Source organism: Notamacropus eugenii, chromosome 3, assembly GCF_028372415.1.
Source record: "Notamacropus eugenii isolate mMacEug1 chromosome 3, mMacEug1.pri_v2, whole genome shotgun sequence".
NCBI lineage: Eukaryota > Metazoa > Chordata > Mammalia > Diprotodontia > Macropodidae > Notamacropus > Notamacropus eugenii.
In genome coordinates, this window is record NC_092874.1 from 48,924,728 (window position 1) to 48,948,935 (window position 24,208).

Consider the following 24,208-nt stretch of genomic DNA (forward strand, 5'->3'; position numbering starts at 1 on the left):
AATATGGAGTTAATAAAATAAGAGATATAAGAATTCCTCTTAGCAATGAAGACCTATCTATAATTAGATAGTAGGGAGGCCCCTTGAAATTCTTAAGCAGACAAGTATCATAGTGTGAAATTACATCCTTGGATAACAAATCTTATTTCTTTTGGTATTTTGAAGTTAATCATTTTTTGCCTGCATAAATGAACCTCATTTGGAACTTCTTTGAGATTCAGCCAAACCGCATTAAGTCCACCTCTGCCAGATCAGGTCATTGTTGCTCACTGCCCAAGTTAGAGCAGCAGAAACACCTAATGTGATCTTTTCAGACAAAATCCTTTTTATCATTGTGGTCATGACAAGCACCCACAAACACAAGGATTTCTCTACGAAGGGGACTTCATGTAAATCTATGACTGTCTACTATGGACTGCTTGGGTGTTTTTCCTGTGCTTCAGATTTAAGATGAAAGTCCAACACTGCCCTCCGTATCTGCATTGCCCTTCGGTTCTCTTCTGTTTATTTTTTAAATTATTCATCCACCTTTTTTTCTTTTCTTTTTCTTCTTTTAGAGATCACTATCACCACCTCTCCAAAATGCCCCAGCAAAAAAGCTGCCTTCCTCCCTTATAATAAGAAAAGTGTAGTCACACAAAGCAGATCCACACATTGATCACGTGGCACTCTTTTAAAAGCTAGAAATAGCTGTTCTGTCCATCAGTCCCCACCCCAGATTTTTCTGCCCTGTTCTCATCCTTTTCTTTCCATGTGTCCTCATGTTTTCCCCCAAACTCTTCCTTCCTAACTTTCCTAGTTCTGTTGAATAGTGCCACTCCATCCTTCTATTGGCTCATGTTTCTACTCTTGGGAAGAGCTGTAGTGGCTCCTGTTGAAGAACACTGGAGATTAGCCTGTGTTGACCTGCAAAAGGGCAGAAATAAGGAAAAAAACAGTCATGTGGAGATGGATGTTCTTAATAGATTGGGCAGGGGTGAAGATTGGTAGGGCAAGTGGGGGTGGGGAGAGAGGCAGGATTGGCAGGATGTTCCAAGCCTTGTCTTTAGTAATTTTATGTAAGCTTCCATCTTAACATCATTTTCATCTTACTACCAGCCTCCTGAATATTTGTATTAATGTTGTAATATTAACCTAACACTAGTAAGCCATTGGATTGGAAATGGGATGTGGCATGAATGTACCTTAAATATAGCAATTGAAAAGAAAAGTTTTGATGAGATGTTTCATAAGAACTGAACTAGTTTCACACAATTTTGTTAAGACAACTTAACTATTTTTGTCACAATTGAAATATTTTATCCTTCTGAAATGGAAAGTGTACTTATTTTGAATTGCAGTTCATTATCATATCCTTATCATGCATCTGTAAAAATTTAGTCTGAATTGAATAAATTACTAATGAAGCATTTTTTGTCACAAGTTTTCTAGAGAAAAAATATATTTCTATTAGCTATAGATTGTTTTCTTTAAGTTGATGACATATTAAGAAATTGTTCTTATACAGGTAAATGGTTGCAGTTTGGTGCAAGCAGATATTCCTACCAATTTATTAATGGTACAGTATTACCAGTTATTTAATAATAATAACAATGTTTAATACTAAGAGCACTTGTCTACTAGCTTACTAATCAGTCTTTTCTTCTTTATGTGGTGCTATCTTTGTGATGTATACATGCCTTTAACCTCATACAAGACATTTGTTTTTTGTTAAAAAGCTTAACATTAACAGAATTTTCAACTATTCTTTATGTCAGAACTTGCAAAGTTCAAATTACATTAACCACACAGCAGGTCAATAAGCTCTTAGATGATATGGAAATCAGAATTTGAATAAGTTCCTCTTGAGGAATGCTTTAAGTACTGATTTTTAAGGAACTTGAATTGATTTAGGAAGAAGAATTTGGAGTTGGTGAGTCTTACTCGGAGCAAGGAGCACAGTTTCCTTCGAAACGACTAGAGATGATGGAGAATGAATTGGCTGGGAAACAGCAAGAGATTGAAGAGCTAAACAGAGAACTTGAGGAAATGAGGGCAGCATATGGCACGGAAGGATTCCAACAGGTGTGCTTACCTTATGTTGCTTTCTGTTTATCTCTTATCAAACGGAAACCCTGATATCAATTAGGAGTGCATGACCACTATTTAGAGATGGTTTTAAACAGGAATGTTAAAGTTATAGTTGTCCTAATATAAATTGGACTCCTGACACATTTCATTCATATTCCATGGTCACAATTTTCAGTCCTTGTACATTGTGTGGATAATATTCGGAAAATAAATCTTAGAGTCATTTGTTGGAGGTTTTTAAAGTATATAATAGGAAAACCTTATTCATCAAGCTTTCCTGGTATCAGCCTGCGCAGAGAATGAATTCTTGCTATGCCTGACCAGATTCGCTGCAGACCATAGGCTGCAGATATACAGTGGAACTTGGAGAATATGAAAATGTATCATTTGCTTCTTGATTTAAAAGAGACCTGTCTTTTGAACATGTTGAGATTTTGGTACCATTGACATTTGTATTATTATAATATCTGTCTGTTTCTCATTCCATTTAAAATTTATTGCTCTTTATTTTTCTTAATTGCTTTGTATTTCATATTTCTGCCTTTAAGTTTTACAAAAATTCCCTTTTTTCATTTATTTGCAGTAATTTCTAAAGAACCTTTAGTAGTTTAAGCAGTATTTAGTTGAATTCTTTATTGCTGTGTTTTCGATTGCTATTCAATAGGTTAATTTCAGGAGGTTAATTTTTTGGTAACTGAATTAAAGATTAGTTATAATTTTTTGTTATTTAGTCTTTCTCAGTTGTGTCTGACTCTTCATGACCCCATTTGGTGTTTTCTTAGCAAAGATACTAGAGTGGTTTTGCCATTTCCTTCTTTATCTCATTTTACAGATGAGGAAACTGAGGCAAACTTGCTCAGGGTCACACAGCTAGTAAGTGTTTGAGGTTGGATTTGACCTGAGGAAGAGGCATCTTCCTGACCCTAAGCCTGGGGCTCCATCCATTGGACTACCTAGAGGCCCCAGTTATAATAATAACAGCCATAAATTTGTATGGTACTTCATGATTTACCTAGTTCTTTTTAAGAATTTTTCAAGTTCTTAAAGTTCTTTTAAAAGAACTGTTTACATATGTTATTCTTGTAATAACTCTAGGAGGTAGATCGAGCAGATGATACTATCCACATTTAACCAATGAATAAGCTGAGGCTCAGAGCTCAACCCCAAGGTCACACAGCTAGTAAAAGACAGAAGTGAGCCTGGATACCGGCTTTTCTGTCTTCATGTCTTTCACTGTATTTCATGTGTCATCCTGTAATAACAGTGTTGGACACTGTTTTATGGCAGTCCACATAGACAATTGTGACTTTAAAGCACTGCGGTTGCATAGTTGGCGTGAGTTCTTACGGGGGCTCTCAAGTGTATTGGGTGACCACTGATGACAGGCCTGTTCTCCTTAGGATACAATGAAAAAGAGAAAAAAATCACTGTAGTTAGAGTGACATTTCTGGTGATTACAACTGCTGACAGAAGAAAGCACTACTACATGTTCCTTAGTAGGTATTCATAGAGACAAGAATAAGGGTATGTCAGTAATATTCTGTTTACTTGATGTCTTCAAAAGGAACATGAGGGAAGGTGGAATTTTCTTTTTCCTAGTGGATAGTTAACATGTCTTCATATTCTGTCAAACTAGGAAATCAAAATACTTTTCAGTTAAACTAGTGAGTCAGAAAATCTAAAGTACCAACTTAGAGCAAGGGTAGAAGAAATTGATTTGACTGATCTAATAGGAATACATCCATCTGCTATTTAAAAAAAATAACATCTACCCTCTCTGTTAAGACCATCAAGAAGGTAGAACATTCCAGAAAAGCTCCTGTGGCAATGAAGTCCAATGCTGAACAGTTTTCACTGAAAACACTTCATGAGTATACGGAATGGTTTTACTAGTTTTGTATTTTTATTTTCCCACAAGTATGGGAATATGTCAAAACAAAGAATTTGGTGACCACATGTTTGCACCCTGCTTCCATAATATTATTGCACTAGCAAAAATATTACCCATTTTTGGGAAAGAGGAATACAGGCTTTTGCTTTTGGATGATTTGTAACATGTTTTATATCATTGAATATTTGAAAGATTCTAAATTTATGTGAAAGAATTTTGCTATGAAATTGATTATGAAATTCTTTTGAAGGGTACCTCAATTAAATCATGTGTCTATTTCCTCCATATTTAGGAAGAAATTCTGTATTTTCTCCATAAATATTCAGGAATAATTCCTCTTTTACTATAAAGTCTCTTGGTAGGGGATTCTCATTTCCTCTATGATTTTGTTTTTCTCTCTGGATCAGAAATCCTAGAACCCAGTGTTTCAATTAACTTTACCAGGAAAATCACTTTAAAAATCATTCAGCTTTATGACTAACATTACTGTCATCCATCTTTTATGGCTACACAAGTTTATGTCCGGAATAAAAGATTTATTCCTTTAATAAATATTATGAGTAAAACAGTGCTTTCCTTTGAAAGCTCCATTTGGTATGTCTGTGGCATACATAGGTAAGAAATTTTGTGTAAAATAATAGTTACTTTCCTTAGAAAAAATGCAAAGCAAAAGTTTATTTAGGGAAAACACAAATTCAGAATTACAGATTTTAATATTCTTGCCTATTGAAGTTGTTCAGAATAATTGAGTGATTTTATTGTCAAGATGAAAAATAATGATAGTAACAATGCAGATATTATAACTGAAAGATAAAATGTAACAAGTACTCTGTGTGTTATTGGCGTTTAGAGATATTGGTGATGTCCTTGTCAAGGAAGACAATGAAGACATTATATATCAGTCTATATTCTCATGATCACATGGATATGAGTATTCCTACCGTTGTTATCAGTAACGGTCCATTCACACCTTGTCATCCTTTGCAATAATTGTTTGAGCCCATGCATAATTTTTACCTAGAGTTAGACTAGAACCACTGAGCATTCCTGACCAGAAGCATATAATGGTCAGACACACTGTACTTTAGGAACATCAGTTTAGCAGCGATGCAGCTTGGGCAAGGCCAGAGGCAAGGACACCAATTAGGAGGCAATCCGGTAACATAGGGAGAGAGCATGAGGACCTGAACTAGGGTGATGGCCATGGGAATATTTGTATCTCATATAACTATAGCATTTGCTATGATATATTATATATATATATATATATACATATATTATATAATAGCATGTATTGAACTACATGCTGATTGATTTAATGAAGAACACGACAGATCTGAGAGAGGGTTGAGGGTTAGAACTAGCGATTTTTGACAACTGTTTGACTGTAGGGATGAGGGAATGGGAAGAAGCTAGTCTAATGGAGTGAAGATATTTACTATGTTACTGTTATTTTAGGAAACTTTGATTTCTCAAGTATAGGCGTTCCTTCTGGTCAAAAAAGGAATTGCAACCCTTCCATAATTTATTTAGATGTCTTCAGGAGTTCCGTGGCTCCCAAGTTCGTCATCCTAAAATTAATCTGATCATGAGTTGCTTTCATTTAGCTAATTGGGTACTAGAATGACGTACACACTTTTGTTAATGTATCCTAAAATTATATTCCCTTTTGTTTTGATCGACTATGCAATGTTGCTGGTTCATTGATCTCTAAAGTTCACTAAAACACAGAGACCATTTCTCCAGGAACTGTGTGTAGATTCATCTCCCTCAGCATGCACTTGTACTTTTGTTTTTTAACCTAAATTCAGCACCTTATGTCTGTGTGTTTTATTGTATCTTATGGTTCCAGTCTGTTGAGATCTTTTGTGTTCCCAGTTCTGTCATCCAGGAGATTATCTGTCCCAGTTTTGTTTCACTATATATTTGATAAAATTCTTCATCTGAACTGTCAGTAAATTTTTTTTAACAGAACAGGGTCAAGGATAGAGTATCTAGTGGACAGAGCGGGTAGATATTTCCCTACAAATTGATATCATTATTTTAATCACCACCCCTGAATGTTCAGCCAGTTTTGAATTCACTTCATTGTATTATCAGGTCGCTAGGTGGCGCAGTGGATTGAGTCCTGAGTCTGGAGTCAGGAAGAATCATCTTCCTGTGTCCAAATGTTAGACACTTAGTAATTGTGTGACCCTGGGCAAGTCACTGAACCCTGTTGGCTTTAGTTTCCTCATCTGTAAAATGAGGTGAAGAGATGGCAAGCCACTCTAGTATCTCTTCTAAGAATATCCCACAGGGGGCCATGAAGAACAATTGTAAAATTATCATTTATTTTCCCTACTTATCCACCTTATCCACAAAGATCTCTCTAAAAGACAGAATCCACTATTTCCAAATCTCAAATAAATTGTAGGCATGTCTTTGACATCTTGAACCCACCATGTTTAGTATATATACTAAATTTGTTACTATAGCATGAGGGAATAATATCTGTGACCATTTCAAGATGTAGCACTAGGCTCTAACTAAAAAATATGCCTTAGATATGGAGATAACACCTACTTCTTAAAATTATGGAAACTCTTTCATGTGTCCATGAAAATGCAGTTCAAGTACAAGTGGGTTCTGGTTGTCAAATAGATTCTTTAATGATACATAGATCATAGATAGTTCTAAATGCTGCTGACAAGTCAGAAGACTAGTAGAAACTGTAAAGATTTTCTAGAGATTGAAAAAAAAATGAGAAAAAGGCTTGTTTCAGTTTGGATTCACTGCTTAAATTAAAGTTATGTTCTTAGGTTATACAACTTCACATTTCACCATTATGATGACAAACAAGCAAATGACCAGAAAGCAGGAGGTGTTATGGCATTGTGGATGAGCACTGGACCTATTTTGTCATCCCGGGCACGTGTCTTAGCTGCTTTGAGCCTCAGTTACCTTATCTGTAAAATGGCGAGCGAGTGACAACACTTATTTTATAGATCATCTTTGTAAAATATCTCCAAAGTGTTATATGAATATGAGCTATTTTTTCCCACAAGAGAGCAAATTTTAGGGCCCATTCTAGGCAGTTCCTATTCGTTCCTTTGTCACAAACCATCTCTTTCTACAGTTATGTCTTTGGCTTTTCACAATAACTTATTCACAGTGGGAACCCTGAGTCATCAAGAAAAAAGGTCACTTAAATTCAGCATCCTCCATTTAAGAAGACAGCAAAGTATATCAAAACTTCCCCTGATTGTACTAGCTGGTCCACCTGTTTCTCTTGCTCCTTTTCGCTGCCAGACTTTCTGAAAAAGTTGTTTGTACCTGGGACTCCCCTGAGGCCCTTCGAGTCTGGCTTCCCCACCATTGACCATGGGGACCTCATTGGACCTTCTTGTCTTCCCACCCTCTCTGTGCCGCTGCCCCTCCCACTTCCTCCTCAGTGTGTGTCTGGGCAGTGTGTAGTCAGCTGTCCTGATCGCTTGCCTTCTCTATCTGCCCCTGGTGACTGATTTACTTAGATGCTTCACCATACTTCTCACTATGGGCTCTTGGCTGTCCTTCCGGGAAAATAGCTTCTTATTAGACAAAGTCTCTGGACCTGCCTTGCTCCACCTTTTCCCCTGCCATGTTCTTTTGAAGTCAGATAGGTGAAAGCTTCTAGAGCCATGCAGTCCTGAGGTCCATTCCACTGAAGCTCAGTAGTGACGACTGTGAGATCAGATTTCCTTCCTTGAACTAGCAGCTAGCTAGACTTTACTTTTCTGTTTTTCTGGGTGGGAGTATTAGGAGAAACTTATCAGAGGAAGCTATGCAGAATGACCACCCACTTAGGGTTTCAGGCTCTTTACAAACCAAAAATGCAACCCAAGTCAGCGAAGGAAGAGAAGAGGTCAAGATTTCTATAATGGCTACTCTGTGCTAACCACTTTACAAATATTATCTCATTGGAGACTCACAACAACCCTCTGAGATGGATACTGCCATTATCCCCATTTCACAGTTAAGAAAATTGAGGCAAACAGATGAAATAACTTTTGTTACACAACTAGTAGTATCTGAGGTCAAATTTGAATTCAAGGCTTCCCAATTCCAGACCCAGTGTTCTATACATTGTACCACCTAGTGGCAGCTAGAAGTAAACGTTCTTAACACTCCGTTAGGAGACTCTTAATCTACCTTTAACCTGTATTTATTTCTATCTTTTGAGACTCTTCCTATCCTTCAAGGCCCATCTCAGTTGCTACCACTCCCTTGAAGCCCTCTCTAATCCCCCCAGATGTAATTCGTTTCCCCTTCATTAGAACCATGTTATACCTCTCCTGGATCAATCATACTTTAATTTGTATCTGGGTTTGTTGTTGTTTTTTTCTTTCTTCAAAGTCTTTATCTTCCTCATTTGAGTGTAAACTACTTGAAATCCAAAGCTCTCACATCTTGTTCATCTTTATATCCCCAACAGCACCCAACACGATGCTTTGCATATGTAGTAGGCATTTAATAAATTGTTAAATTTAATTAAAATGATTCAAATTTCTGTTTAATTCAGACACTTATAAAGATATCTGATGTGAAAAATGTGGTAGAACATATCTCTGATCTGTGCTGCCAGGGAGATTGAGGCTTGCAGATATCCTGGGTATTCCCAACTGCAATGAGATAAGCTGATCAGGTGTCTGAATGTTATGAACCCCAGGGTCTGGGAAGCTACCATATTGTCTGTGGAGGGCCAAACTGAACCAGGTTGGAAATAGAAGAAGTCTCCAGCTCCTGTGCCAATTAGAGTAAGACTGGACTCATAAATAGCGCCTGTGCTTCTGTCCTAGGAGAGATAGGAAACCTGCTCTTCAGAAAGAAGAAGGAAATGTCTGCTTCAATAAGATTTAGAATCTAGCATATTATGTCAACGTTTAGCCATAAATCATTTTAATAGTAATCAACCTGTAATTGTATTTTGAGTTGTTTTTGATCACCCATTTTCACTTTTTTTAATAGCTTCAAGAATTTGAAGCTGCAATTAAGCAAAGAGATGGCATCATAACCCAACTTACGGCTACCCTGCAGCAGGCAAGAAGAGAAAAAGATGAAACTATGAGAGAATTTTTAGAAGTGACAGAACAAAGTCAGAAGTTGCAAATACAGTTCCATCATGTAAGTCTGATTGATGGTAAATTTTCATTATTTGATAATAGTATAATTTATTTCTGGCAACTTTTGTGTCTTTCAGGATAAATATTATGTTCACCTAATATTTGTTTATTATGGATTATTATATAAGGAAAATAATGGGTGCCAGTTAATCTCATTAACCAAACATCAGTTTATATTCCCCTTGGTGGTTTCCTTTTTATTGGGTTTTCTGTTTCTCCTTTTGTTTTCCATTTGAAGAATTACAGATGATAGAAAGTTCCATGATTTACATTACCATTGTTTACTAATGGCTTCTATGTCTGAGATTGAGCTTTGTCCTCAAAATAGTAGGAGAGCTAAATAATTTTCTAAGCAATAATAATTCCTTAGAACAAAAAATTCTTTGAGCAAATAATAAGGCTCATGGTTATTCTTTCTCTCCCCCTCAAAAAACTCCTTTACCATTCATTTGTAGTTTGTAATGTGTGTGTGTGTGTGTGTGTGTGTGTGTATAGAAGCAGAAGTGATCAAAAATCTGCAGATAAATTGGTAATAAGCAGAGGTAGAATTAATAACCAGATGGGTGTCTCTTTCTTTTCATGACGATTGTTTCCTTCATAGCTGATGAATGTTTTTTAGCATGATATTAACTGCAAAAAAAAAATCTGTAAAAATCAAATTTCAGGCTTGAAATTTAACTTTCATCATGCTACCTCTTTTTTCAGTGGACTTTATTGAACACATTTTCATAAGCAAGGCCAGGGCTTTCTCCTCCAGGTTCATTTTGAGGATACCTCTTACAGGGTCACCCAGAAACTTTGTGGAAGAAGGAGAAACTGACCGTGTGAACCTTGGCCTGCAACAGGGATTCTTAACTTGGGGTCCAGGAGCTTCATTTTTTAGTGTTTTGGTAACCACATTCCAATGTAACTACTTTCTTTTGTCATCCTTTTTTTTTTAATTTTATACTTTTAAAGACATTATTTTGAGAGGGGAAAGCCAAGATGGCAGAATAACAGAACAAGTATGACACAATTCCTCCAACACAGACTTTCCTCAAAGATTTGGAAAATGCATCAAGTCAATTCCTGATCAGGAAATTTAGAAACAAAATCACAGCAAGGCTTTTTTTTTTCTTTTCTAATTAAGATTAGTATAGGGAGACAAAGAGTTCTCTGGATATTGGGGACAGGACCTGTCCAGACATATGGCTACATGCCAGAAATGAAGAAGGACTGAGGCTGTGTCCCGGAGCAAGAAAGGGACCCAGCCTTGTTCAGGAACAGGTGCCCAGTGACAGACCTGTCCCAGACCCAAGGTGAACTCAGGAGGGCACCTATGCCTAGGGGTGGCATCCAAGGGTAAGGAAAAGTGGTGGACCTTAGGCTGTGTCCTGAGTGAGGAGTAAGTCCAGGACTCTGACCAAGAAGCAGAGCAGGGTCTCTGTTCTAGCCACCAGCCTAGTTTGAAGCCTCCAGTGAAATAATGAAGATGGGAATCCCAGACAAAAGGGGACCTTGCATTTTGGTCACACAGAACCAATGACAGTGTCTGAGTCCAGCCACAGTCTACTGGAGCTTCCAGTGAAGAACAAGCCAACGCTAGTGTTTGCATTCCCAGACCAGAGCCAGAAACTTGCAGAGCTCAGACCAGGAGGGCAATAATCAGACATGGCCCCAGATCACATTGCTTTAGGAGCATTAAGAGGTTTCAGGTGTCCAAGCTGAGTGGTCCTTGAGGTCTTGGAATTATATAACAACACTCAGCCCTCCAGGAAAGCATCAGAAGGATCCAAGACAACAAAATCTCAGTTCAGACATTTCTCCCAGAAATGCACAGAGCCCAGTCCTAACATCAAGTCCAAAGTCAGGAAGGAGGCTGGAAAAATGAGCAAACTAAAAAAAGTCACCATAAAGAGGTATTATCATGGCAGAAACACTCAGGACACAAACTCAGAAGAGACTGGCTCCAAAATGTCTACAAACAGAGCCTCAGATATAAACGTAGCTTGCACAGAAGTTTAACCAGAATTCCTGGGAGAAGGGAAACAAGAGTGTTAGAAAGAACTCAGAATAATTTTAGAAACCAAATGAGAGACTTAGAGGAGAAAAATTGAGGAAAAAAATGGGAGCTGTGGGAAAAAATATTTGGAAAGTTTATTAATGTCATGGAACAAGAGGTACAAAACCTTACCAAGAAAAAACTCCCTAGAAGCTGGGAGAAGCAGTGGATAGAGTGCCAAGACTGAAGTCAGGAAGACCTGGGTTCAAGTGCAGCCTCAGGTACTCACTAGCTTACTAGTGACTCAGGGCAAGTCATTTAACTCTGTTAGCCTCCATCTCCTCATGTGTCAGATGTATGTGATACTAGTACCTACCTCCCAAAATTGTTGTGAGGATAAAATGAAATAATGATCGTCAAGAGCTTAGCACAGTACGTAAGCGCTCATAGTGAGCACTATATAGATATTAGCTATTATTATTAAAATTAGAATTGATCAAATAGAAACTAATGTCCATAAGACAAGAAGTGTTAAAGTAAAAAAAAAAAATTAAAGAAAATATAACGTATCTCATAGCAAAAACAGCTTATGTGAGAAACAGATTGAAGAGAAAAAAGTATGTAAGAACCACTGAACTACCTGAAAGTAAATGACCAAAAAAGAGCTTAGATACGTTTCAAGAAATTGTAAAGGAAAACTTTTCCAGATATCTTAAAACCAGAAGGCAAAATAGAAATAGAAAGAATCAGCTGATCACCTCCTGAAAGAAACTCCAAAACAAAAACTCCCCGGAATATTGTAGCCAAAATCCAGAGTTTCAGGGTCAAAGAAAAAACACTACAAGCAGACAGCAAAGAAGAATTCAAGTACCAAGGAGCCATAGTTAGAATAACACAAAATTTCCCAGGCACCACTTCAAAGGAACAGGAACCTTGGAATAGAATGTTCCAGAAGGCAAAGAATCTAGGGGCTTAGAGCTAAGAATAACTCAGCCACTACAAGGAGAAAAATGGCTTTGTAATGAAATGGAAATCTTCCAAACATACCTAGTAGAAAGATCAGAGCTCAGTTAAAGAAACTCAGGACTTGAGAGAAACACAAAAATGTAAACGTGATTATACTCTTTGACCTAGCAATATCACTGTGAGGTCTGTTTCCCAAGGTGATAAGGGGAAAAGGAAAAGAACCTAAATGTTCTCAAATATTTATAGCAGTTCTCTTTATGATGGCAGAGAACTGGAAATTGAGAGGATGTCCATCAATTGAGGAATGGCCAAACTAGTGTTGATGTATGACTGCGATGGAATACTACTTTGCAGTAAGAATTATAAGCAGGTTGATTTTAGAAAAACATGGAAATACTTGCATGAAATAATGAAAAGTAAAATGAACAAAACCAAGAAAACATTATATATAGTAACAGCAATGTTGTTCGAAGAAGAATTGTCAACAACTAAGTTATTATGAGTATTATTACGAGTATTAAACACTCAAATCAACCATAAAGGACCTATGAAGGAAGATGCTGTCCACGTCCAGCAAAAGAACTGATAAATAGAAGTATGCATAGAATGGTTCTACATCTCTTTGTAAATCTGTGTCAAATGATGGCCTTTTAGTTCAGGGTGGAGAAAGGAGGGAGGGAGACAGTTTGGAACTTAACATGTAACACAAAAATATTAAATTTACATTTAAAATGTAAAGTAAAAAAACAGATGAATCAAAGAACAAATCATAGAAAAATATCAGCAATTTCATTGAAGACAAGAACAATAATGAGACAACACGTCAAAAGTTTTGGAATATAACTAAGATCTTAAAGAGAAATTCATATCTCTAAACACTTTGTCAGTAAAAGAAAGAGTAAGTCAACTAATAGAAACTCTGAAAATCAAAGAAGAGACTAACAAAATTTAAAAAAAGAAATCATTGAATTAATAAATAAAACTAGAAGCTGTTATTAAAAAAAATAAAGTAAATCAGTAGCTAACTTGATTTTTAAAAGACAAAGAAGAAAACCAAATTAGCAGTATCAAAAAAAAAGTTTTAAAGATGAATCTACTACCAATGAGGAAGAAATAATAAATTATTGGGAACTGTTTTGCCCAGTTATATACCAAAAAATGGCAGGATAAATGAAGTCAAACAATATTTTCAAAAATATAAAATGCTCAGATTAACAGATTAAAATGCTACCAAATAGAAGACAATCCAACATTAGAAAAAGAAATTGAAGAAGCCATAAATGATTTCCAAAGAAAAATACCCCAATATCAGTTAGATTTACAAATGAGTTCTTTCAAACATTTTACAATTAATTCTAATACCACAAAAACTGGAAAAGTTGGAAAAGAAGAGATCACAAGAAATTCCTTATATGTATAAACACGATCATGATACATAAACCAAAGAGAGGCAGAACAGAGAAAAAAAATTGGACCAGTATCACTAATGAATACTGATGCACAAAAAAGGATTTTTTAAAATAAAATGTCAGCAAGGAAACTACAACATATCGCAAAGACTACAAACTCTGACAAAGCTGGATTTATACCAGGAATGTAGGGCTGATTCAGTATAAGGAAAGCTATAAATATAATAGATCACATTAATTTTTTAAAATTATATCAATAGATGCAAGAAAATCTTTTGACATACTGCCACACTCATGTGTATTTAAAAAAAAAAAACAAAACTCTTGAAAACATAGGAATTGAATCTTTCATTTAATAGTGTAAGTCAAATCAAGAGCCAGCGTATCTGTAATGTGAATAAACTAGAGGACTTTGTTCTAGTTTAAGACCCAGGATGAAGCAAGTAGGTTCATCATCACTACTGCTGTTTAATATAATACTCAGCCTGCTAGCTATAGCCAGAAGAGAAGAAAGAAAGCTCAGAGGACGAGCACAGGCAAAGAGGAGGCGACTAGCATTTCTGCAGATAGGACTTAGGTAACTGTTTACTTAGATAGGCAGCTGAAAAATAATTGAAACAATTAACTTCAGCACAATTTTAGGATATAGAACAAACCCCCGTAAAACATCAGGGTTTCTGTATATAGTTCTAAAATAATTCAGCAGTAAAATAACTACAAACAGTATTACATACCTGTCAAAGCAAAAACAAGAACTACATGAGAACAACTGCAGTGTAAGATATCTTTAGACAGATAAAGACATCTGAGTAATTAGATAAATATTAACTGGACGTGGGCTAAGCTGAGCCAAAACAATAATGACTACGCTACCCACGTTCTAATTTACTTTTTCAGTGCCGTACCAACCAAACTACCAAAGGATTACTTTATATAGCTAGGAAAAAACATACATCAAGAGGACCTAACGATCAAGAATATCAGGAGAATTAATGAGAAAAAAAAAGTGGGAAGAAAAAGGGCCTAGCAGTACTAGATCTCACACTAACCTACCACAAAACAGTAGTCATCAGAACGTTTTAATACTGAGTAAGAAATGGAGAGGTTGATCAGTCAAACACAATATATAGGGGCAAATGAGTGTAGTGTTAGATAAACGAAAATATCCCAGAATTCACAAACAAAAACTTGAGAAAACTATAAAGCAGTCTAACCGAAACTAGTTATAGACTAATATCTCTCATCCTATAATAAGACAAACTCCAAATAAAGACATAATTCAGAGAGAAGGGTGACATAAACAGGTTAGAGGAGCAAAGAAGAAATTACCTGTCAAAGTAAGAGCGTTTCCCAAAGTGATAGTCAGAGGAAATGAATGGGCTCTTTGTAAAGGAAAAAATCCAAGTGACCTATGACTGTATGAGAAAAAGTGCTGTAAATCAATAATTAGAGAAATGCAAATTAAAACAACTCAAAGGTACCACCTTATGCCTATCAGACTGGTAAAGTTGACAGAAAAAGAAATGACAAAGCTAGAGGGTCTGTGGGAAAAAAGTATATAATATGCTGTTAACTCTGCATTACTACGAACTGGTCCAGCCATTCTAGAAAGCAATTTGGAGCTATATACAAAGAGCTAACTAAGCCGTATTTATTCTGATCCATTGATACCGCTACTAGGTCTGTCCTCCCATAGAGAGCAAAGAAAGAGGAAAAGGGCACATATGTACAGTATTTTGGGATTATTGCAATAAAGAATGGAAACTGAAAAGGTGCCTATCACTTGGGGAATGACTGAAGAAATGATATATGTATGTGATCTAATGCTGTTGTGCTATAAGAAACTCATGGTGCATGTTGAGATGTTTGTGTGTGTGTTGTGTGTGTATTTTTTTATATGACCAATGTGGGTATTTGTTTTAATTACAATATTTGTAATAGAGGTTTTGTTTTGTATCATCTTCTTATTGGAGGTCAGTGGGAGGGAGAGGAGATATTTATGAAAATAAAATTGAGTTAAATTAAAAAGTTATTTTGAGAAGGGATTCGTGGCACAAAAAAAGATTAAACTCCCTCCAGCCCCCACAACTCCCTAGTTAACTACTTAATCTGTGAGCTTTCTTGTAATAAGGACATGAGAACTATAGAGAGGGTTATGATGAGATTTCAATAGCTATATAATATGTAAACATATATAGAAAAAGTTCGTCAAGGTACATACTTTGCATTTGCCTAGAAGGAGACTGAGAGTATCCTTATATATTTTTGTCCGATTACTCTTGACCATGACATTTTTCTGTAATCATATAAATTGTATTTCTTCCATTGTATTTTATACCATTAGTTGCATTTTCCTCCATTTCTGTTTTCCCATCACTAACTGGAAAAGAGGAATTAACTTTTCTAGCTCTACCATAATTTTGACTTTTCAGAATTTCTGTGTTCTGTTTTCATGAGAAAATGAACCGACTCCTTCTTTCCCTATGTGTTAGTGCCCTCCTGTACCATAAACAAAAATTTACCATGTATTTATTTTGTGTATGTCTTATGTGCATTTATATATGTGTATATCATCTCCTCCAATCGAATGTGTGTGTGTTCGTCCTTTGTTGCCGAAGAAGACCACGACATCAGAGAAATGATGATGTGACTGCCACTTGACTTTGTTTTGAGTGAGTGAGGACTGTACAGGTCACCAGCCTCACTTCTCCTCCAGAGCCATCTGAATCCAGTGACCAGGTATTCATCAGGATGACTGGAGATGGCTCAGGATGAGGCAATTTATAAATTCCCTGAAGACATGAATTGTTTCATTTTTATTTCTGTACCCCTAGCCCCTAGCATAATGCCTGGTAAGCTCATGATAAATGTATGTAGAGCGATTGAGAGGCTTTTTTCTAGTCTCAGCGTAGCCATCTTACTTTATTTCCACTAATTCGTGCACAGATTGCTAAACTGAAGGGGACATAAAATTACTATTTTATAAGCCTTTCTAGTTGATCAAATATGAGACAACACAGCTCTTATTAACATCTGTCCAAACAAAGTCTATACTTTCCCTCCAAAATCTGACCTAGGTTAAACTAGTGGGAACTATCATGGCATTAAATTTCAGGTTATATCCATAAGGTTTTTTCCCTTTCAAAGAAATTTCATTTTAGGAGTGCTGCCTCCTTTATGAGGGTGGTCTTTCTAACTGGACCGATATATTCTGTTTAGGGGTCCCCTAGGCAAATGCCAAACTTGCTATATTTTTTCTACATATGTTTATATACTTTTATTGAATAGGTATTGAAATCTCATCATGAAACTCTCTGTAGCTCTCATTATTACAAGATCGCTTACAGCTTTAAAGTAGTCAGCTAGTAGTTAACTGGGGGCTGGAGGGATTTTAGACCTACTTGAGACCTTTTTGATGGGATCAGACCAGATCTGTCTTTTACCAAATGTTGCTCCCAGTTGAATGGTTTCATAGCGAATTTCCAGTTTCTAACTCATGATGGTAATATAACTTTTGTGGAAGGGTGCTTCTTTTTCTGTTAAACCATTTATACCCTATTAAGAGATTCTTATACTTGTCAAGATGGGAATTTTTCAGAACTTTATTTAGGAAGTGAGGTGGGGGTGGAGAGTGAGGTACCCTGGTATCAAAAAAAAAAAAAAGAAGAAGAAAGAATTCTCTTTTTCTTCCTTTTTTTGTGCCAGTATAGCTGCTAACATTTTTAATGTCTCATTTTTTTTGCCTTTTTTAATTTTAGTTACAGGCTAGTCAAAGTCTGAGAAATACTAATCACAGCAGCACAGCTGCAGATTTACTTCAAGCTAAACACCAAATTGTTTGGCAGCAGCAGCAGCTAGAACAACAACACCGTTTATTAGAAGATCATCAGAAGAAGAAAGAAGAATTCAAAATGCAGATTAATTTCTTGCAAGAGAAAATTGGAACTTATGAGATGGAGATGGTATGCTCTTTTTAGTGATAGTCTACCAAAAGATTTGTAACTTTGCAATTAATTTTATGTTGACTTTTTATCTCCCTTTGAACTAATTTAAGAAACTTTAGAAATAAACATTCTTGTCATCATTATTATTCAAATGACTCACAAAAGCTTTATAGTGAAGAAAAGGTCTTCTCATGGATAAAATGATAATTCATTTTGTACCTTTTTACAGCCCCATTATAATAACTCAAGTCTTGTGTTCTAAACCACAAATTAAACATTTATGTGGTGATGAGTTCCTGCTGCTAGGTCTTATGATTAAGGCCTTTGGAAAAGCATAAATCCATGCTAATTAGGTGTTATAAGCAGATTACATTAAAGGGAAACTGACATTAATAATGTTTCTATGTAGACTCAGATTTCTGACCCTGTTAGTATTTTACCTAAGAAGATCCCTGTATTTTCAAGGCATATTGTGAAATTCCGAAAAAAATTCTCAAAGCAAAATTTTAATTCCCTTTTAAAAAAAATCAAATATCACTTATTTGCTGAAAAAAATCAAAACAAAACATTTATTAAAGACCTTTTTCATGCCAGGCACTGTGATAGGCACAAATAATATGAGAACAAAAACCAAACAATCCTTGTCATTAAGGAGATTACATTCTCTTTGGGGGAGAAATGTGAAAACTGATGAATACAAAATATGTCCAAAATAAAGAAAATACAGTTTCCAGAGGTAGGTGGAAGTCATCAAGACAAGGCTTGTTGAGGGCATCTCAATGGAGCTAAACTTGGAAAGAAGTCTGAAGCTACGTTGAATGGCTTTTAGCCATGGAGGGCAGCCTCTGCAAAGACACAGAGACAAAAGCTGGAATGTCAAGTATGGGGAATAGCAAGCAAGTCACTGAGCTAGAAGGTAGAGTGCGAGAAAGAGGTGGCAGAGGAGTCTAGAGGCATTAGAGAGCCGCTGGACCTTTGTGAACAGGGGAGGAACATGGTCAGAATTGTGTTTTAGGCATATGATTAGGGAGGAGACTGGAAGTAGGGAGACCAGTGAGGGAGACATTGAAATAGTCCTAGTGAGAGGTGAGGAAGGCCAAAACTGGGGTGGGTGTGGTGTGTAGAGGAGAGAAAGGGACAAATCCAAGCAATTCTGTGTAGCTACAATCCATAGTACTATGCACTTAATTGAATATGAGCTGTGAAGATGAGTGAAGTATTAAGAATGATACCATGCTTAAAAAACTAGCTGGCTGGAAAAGAGAATTTATGAAATTAAGCAATGATTATATGTAAAAAGCCCAGAAATCACTGGAAATCATTGACATAAATGCTAGAGAATGAAGCAATGATCAGGAGAAGTCTTGATATTTAAATATAGCTAAGGAAGGCATATCAGGACCAAAGTGCCACATTTGGAATTGCCATACAGACATTTTGCTAGTGTTATGTGAAAAATACACATACACTGGTGATTATAAAGCTAAATGAAACCACAGTCCTTGTATTCCACAAGCTAAGACCCCAGTAAAGGGAGATACCACCAACAGAAAGAAGTATAATAGTAGTATAAGTAGAATGTGATTTGTGCCAGATGAAGAAAGTGGAAGAATTGTTATATAATATTAGAGAAGCCGAGAGAGAAGCCTGCACAGAGAAGATTGAGTTTGACCTGATCTTAGAAGAACTGGAAGTATTCCAATAGGTAGATACAGAAAGAGAGTATATTCCAATCAAGTCAAATCAATAAGCATTAATTGTATGCTTACTAGATGCCTGTCACAGGTGGAGTGAACGCCCTGAACAAGGAGAAAGGCACATCTGGTGAACCATTAGTAGCTCGCTAGAGCAAAGCCAGTGTAGAGGTCCAGTGGGGCGAGGTCACGTAGGGTCTTAAACGCCACATTATAGAACTTGAACTTTATTGGGTAGTCAGTAAGGAGCCATTGAAAGTTTTTAAGCAGAGAAGCTGAAGTCATTAGGAAAAAAAGGAACAGAAACAAACATGAAGAACCTACTACGTGTCCAACACTGGGCTAAGGTCTGCACAAATGTCATCTCATTTAAGAAGGTCTTTACAGAGATTTTTCTGCCAGCAGTACGTGGGGCTATTCAAGTCAGGAAACTATGTAGGTAGCTTTGGGGATTAATTTGCTTAACACATATTTATGAAGTGCGTACATGACTAATCAGCCCAACAATAATACTATGTGGCAGGCACTGACTGTTCCAAGTATTTTACTATCAAAGGAGATAATATTTGTAAAGTGCTTAGCATACATAGTGCCTGGCACTGGCACATAGCAGGTACTATAAATGTTCATAGTATAGTGGTTATGTCACATCTTGAACTATTCTCAGTTAACTAGTATTGATTTAATGAGTTTACTATATAAAATTAATAAATGCAGAAGAGATACATCACTTAACAAGATCAACATTTTTGATAGGTAAACTACGTAAGTAATAGTCTAACTCAACAAGTGGCTCGTAGTCCATAAACCATGATGTCATCAGTTCTTATCAGGCATAGTTCTCCTTATCCATGACTCTACAACTTGAGTCCTGAGCTGGAGTCAGGAAAAAGTTCATCCCTGTCTCCAAATTTCCATTGAAACCAGAATTTTGAGGTTGGATTGCCAAGCCAGAATATGATAGTTGTCCCAGATTTGGCTTGGAGTTTTGCTGTATTAGGTGGCTTCTAGTTCCGCCGTACTGGCAAGGCATCAGGCATCTGTGAATACACTTTTTCTCCATCCTTTTCCGATGAATCACCTCTGGTTTACCAGCAAGATCTAGGTCAGTAGTAGATTTTGTCATTAGTAGTCATGCAGAATACAGATCTTCTTCATGGTTATGCTTATTGACCCCCTTCCTAACTGAATAATAGATGTGTATGCACATTGTTGATCTTTTAAGAAACTTCAAAATAAAAGTTTATCAATTTTAAACCTGTTATATACAAATCACATTTATTAAGGCAATTAGTATACTATAAAATGAAAGGAGAATGCTTTACTATGAAACCTAGATGACAGAGTTCTGAAGCTATGTGTTAAGTTGCCATCAATTAAAGATTCTCTCTCTTATTTTCAGAAGGAACAAAAAGATTCAAGTAAAAAGGAATTAGAGGAAAAAGATTCAGTCATGGAAGAGTTAAAAATAAAACTAGTAGAAGAAGAAGAAAACTCAGTTGAGCTGAAGGATAAACTCATTGCTACTGATAAATTACTGGGGGATTTCAAAGAACAGATTGTAGAAAAGGAGAAAGAAATAAGTAATATAAGACTAGAATTAGCGAATTCTGAACAAAAAGAAAGACAGCGTTCTGGTGAAATAAAACAATTAATGGGGACTGTTGAAGAACTTCAGAAGAAAAGTCGTAAGGAAAGTCAACTTGAAACTGAGACGGTACAAAGAATGGAAATACAGACTCAGCAGAAATTGGAGAAACTCCGAGTAGAGCTAGATGAAATGTATGGGCAGCAGATTGTGCAGATGAAACAAGAGTTAATAAAACAGCATATGTTTGAACTCGATGAACTTAATGCACAACATAAAGGACAACTGGAAAATGCTTTAAAAACATGTCGAGATATTCCAGTAAATGAAAATCAAATACAGTTAATGAATATGGCAATTACTGAATTGAATCTAAAACTTCAAGATGCTATTTCTCAAAAGGAAAAAATAAGCAAGGAGTTAGAAATAATTTCAAGAGCAAAATCTATTTTGCAGAGTCAACTTGAAGACCTTTTTGAAGAATTAAGCTTTTCTAGGGAGCAGGTTCAAAGAGCTCGACAGACAATAGCTGAACAAGAAGATGAACTTAACGAAGCACACAAATTGCTTAGCGGTGTGGAAGATTTGAAAGCCCAGATCGTGTCTGCGTCTGAATTCAGGAAGGACTTAGAGTTAAAGCATGAGGCCGAAGTCAGCAATTACAAGATAAAGCTTGAAATGCTAGAGAAAGAAAAGAACGCTATTTTCGATAGAATGGCTGACTCTCAGGAAGCTGAATTAGAAAGACTGCGAACTCAGCTGCTATTCAGCCACGAAGAGGAACTAACTAGACTCCGGGAAGGCTTAGAAATTGAGCATGAAATGAACATAGAAAAACTGAAAGATAACTTAAGTGTTCACGATAAACAACAGATAGAGGAATTACAGAAGGAAATGAGTCATGAGATGGAAAGCATCCAATTTGAAAAAGACAATTTAATAACTAAGCAGAATCAATTATTTTTAGAAATTTCAAAGCTGAAAGATTTACAGCAGTCTCTTGTAAATTCAAAATCAGAAGAAATGACTCTTCAGATTAAGGAGCTTCAGAAAGAGATTGAAGTACTCAGACAGGAAGAAAAGGAAAAGGGCACACTGGAACAAGAAGTGCAAGAGTTACAACTGAAAACAGAATTTTTGGAGAGGCAAATAAAGGAGAAAGGAGATGACCTTCAAGAAAAATTTACACAACTTGAAACTGAACATACCATTCTTGAAAATGAAAAGAAAACTCTAGAAGACATGTTGAAAATGTATTCTCCCATTAGCAAAGAAGAAGGTTTTATTTTCATAGATTCAGTTAAGCCCAAATCTGAAGAATGTGAGTGGCAAAAAAAAATTGATATAGTCCTAGAAGAAAATGAAAAACTCACAAAACAGTGCACACAGCTAAACGAAGAGATTGAGAGGCAAAGGAATACATACTCATTTGCTGAAAAAAACTTTGAGACAAATTACCAGGAGTTAAGAGAAGAATATGCTTATCTTCTAAAGGTAAGATCTGATTTAGAGGACAGTAAAAGCAAACAGGAAGTAGAATATGAAATGAAGCTAAAGGCTCTTACTGATGAGCTTTATCATTTACAGAAAAGTAAGCCAGTTCTTTTAGTGAAAACTAAAAGTGCAGATTCTGAAAGCTGTAAAGATGACAAGTCTTTCACAGCAGAAATTTCTGAAATGGGTGAAGTTGTTGAGAAAGATACTACAGAACTTATGGAGAAACTTGAGGTGACCCAGCGAGAGAAATTAGAACTATCAGAGAGACTGTCAGATCTTTCTGAACAGTTCAAGCAGAAACATAGTGAAATTAATCACTTAAGTGAGGAAGTGAAATCTAAAGCAAGAGAAAGAACAAGTTTTAAAAAGATGCAAAGAGCTAGAAATCATAGTTGGCCATAGTCGAGCAGAACACATGGATGAGTTAAAACTTAAGCCATGCAATTTTAAAAATGGTATTCAAACACAGGGAAATAAAGATTCTGCAGCTCCTGTACTTAAAATAAATAAAGACTTTGATGAAGGGGCAAAGATCATAGAGATGAATATTAGAAAAGAAAGCGAGCAAGAATTGGTGAAGCCTGAGAAGAATTCTCTTTTGGCTCCCATGGACTCTGTGACTGACCAGTTGGCTAATGAGTCGTTAGCATCATCTTTAGCTATTGCACAGAGTGGAAATGACCAGCTTCGGCAGGAACTCAGTCCTCTGAAATCTGAACAGGTTTGTTTACTGATTCATGTGTGATTAAGCTAGAAGAGGGAAAAACCTCAATTAGAAAATATTTTTGTTCTTTACAAAAATATAAATGAACATTCTGAAAAGAAGAATAAAATTAACCTTTTTCAAGTTATTCTCATTAGGGCTTGTAACTTATTTTTCAGGTAGATTTTAAATAGACAAATTAAATTATCCTAATTTTCTGTAATTGTTATATTGGATCCAAAAAACATTAAAAACTAACTAATGAAAACAGTTTATATGTTCAGATAAAGCCAGAGGAAACATTTGACAGTTTATATTTTGCCAACTGTAATACTGTGAACATTAATCTAATTAATGAAAATTATTATAGAATGATATGGAAGTTACAAGTAGGATGATACATATTACTGCCTAACCAGGATCGATTTTTTTTTTAAAAAAAGCATTTCTAGGTAACAAGGTCACCTTATGGTGATCTAATTATGAATCTAGAAATCAAGAAATTGATACCTGTGAGCTACTTAAATCTATAGAATATTTGATTATTTTAGAGATAGTGATGGTTTCAACTCACATAAATTTGTAGAGTGAAAGATTCTTAGGAGACAATACTTGTGTTCGAAGACCAACTGCTTAGATGGTCAGTTTTCTGACCATTGTAGAAGTAGCTCCCATCTCCTTACTATGGTTTAAGGAATGGATTGTTTTGGTTTTTTTTTTTTTTGTTAAGTAACTTAAAGGTGATCACTGGTACAGAATGTATTAGAGCAAATTCTTTCACTTTGCCTCATCAGTTTCCTTTTGACAGCGTGGCTTACTCTACGGGCTGAGACCAAGGCCAAACCATAGACATTCAGAGATATTTCTTGCTACTTACGGCTCTCAGCGTACTAGAAGTTGATTTCTTTATCTAGTTGTATTATTATTTTGGACTGATGGATTTTCTGCTCCTATTCCTACCTCAATTCTGCAATTCTGTTTCTCCTATTAATTACCAGTATAACCTTGGGAAAGACATTTCATCCTTCTGTCCTCAGTTCCCTTATCTGTAACATAAAGGGGATAGCCTTTATGACCTTTGTGGTTTTCTAGATTTCTAAATCTAGCATGGTAGGTTCACAGGATGAGGAAATAACCAGTTTTGAATTTAACAAATATTTAGTACACGCAGTGCTCAAAACACTGTTCTGGGCACTGGAACGGCACTGCCGTTCGAAGTACAATTACAGGCAGAACGAGAAGCTTTAGATAGAAAGGAGAAAGAGGTTTAAAAATTCTTAATTTTAAAAATTGATATTTTAATTATTTTATTATTTTAAAAACA

General features: G+C 36.0%; 1 protein-coding gene and 1 long non-coding RNA gene across 16 annotated transcripts in view; one reads left to right on the forward strand and one right to left on the reverse strand.

Moving 5' to 3' along the window:
- The window catches only part of LOC140530917 (uncharacterized), a 1,083,438-nt gene that overhangs the window by 497,956 nt on the left and 561,274 nt on the right, over positions 1–24,208 (reverse strand). The gene's annotated exons all lie outside the window — the stretch shown is intronic.
- The window catches only part of LOC140531009 (A-kinase anchor protein 9-like), a 63,758-nt gene that overhangs the window by 27,163 nt on the left and 12,387 nt on the right, over positions 1–24,208 (forward strand). The window contains exons 5-9 of the mRNA XM_072650210.1: positions 1,508–1,558; positions 1,894–2,064; positions 8,948–9,103; positions 17,217–17,420; positions 20,499–22,178. Coding sequence (XP_072506311.1) covers positions 1,508–1,558; positions 1,894–2,064; positions 8,948–9,103; positions 17,217–17,420; positions 20,499–22,178 — 2,262 coding nt within the window. The remainder of the gene's footprint in view (positions 1–1,507; positions 1,559–1,893; positions 2,065–8,947; positions 9,104–17,216; positions 17,421–20,498; positions 22,179–24,208) is intronic.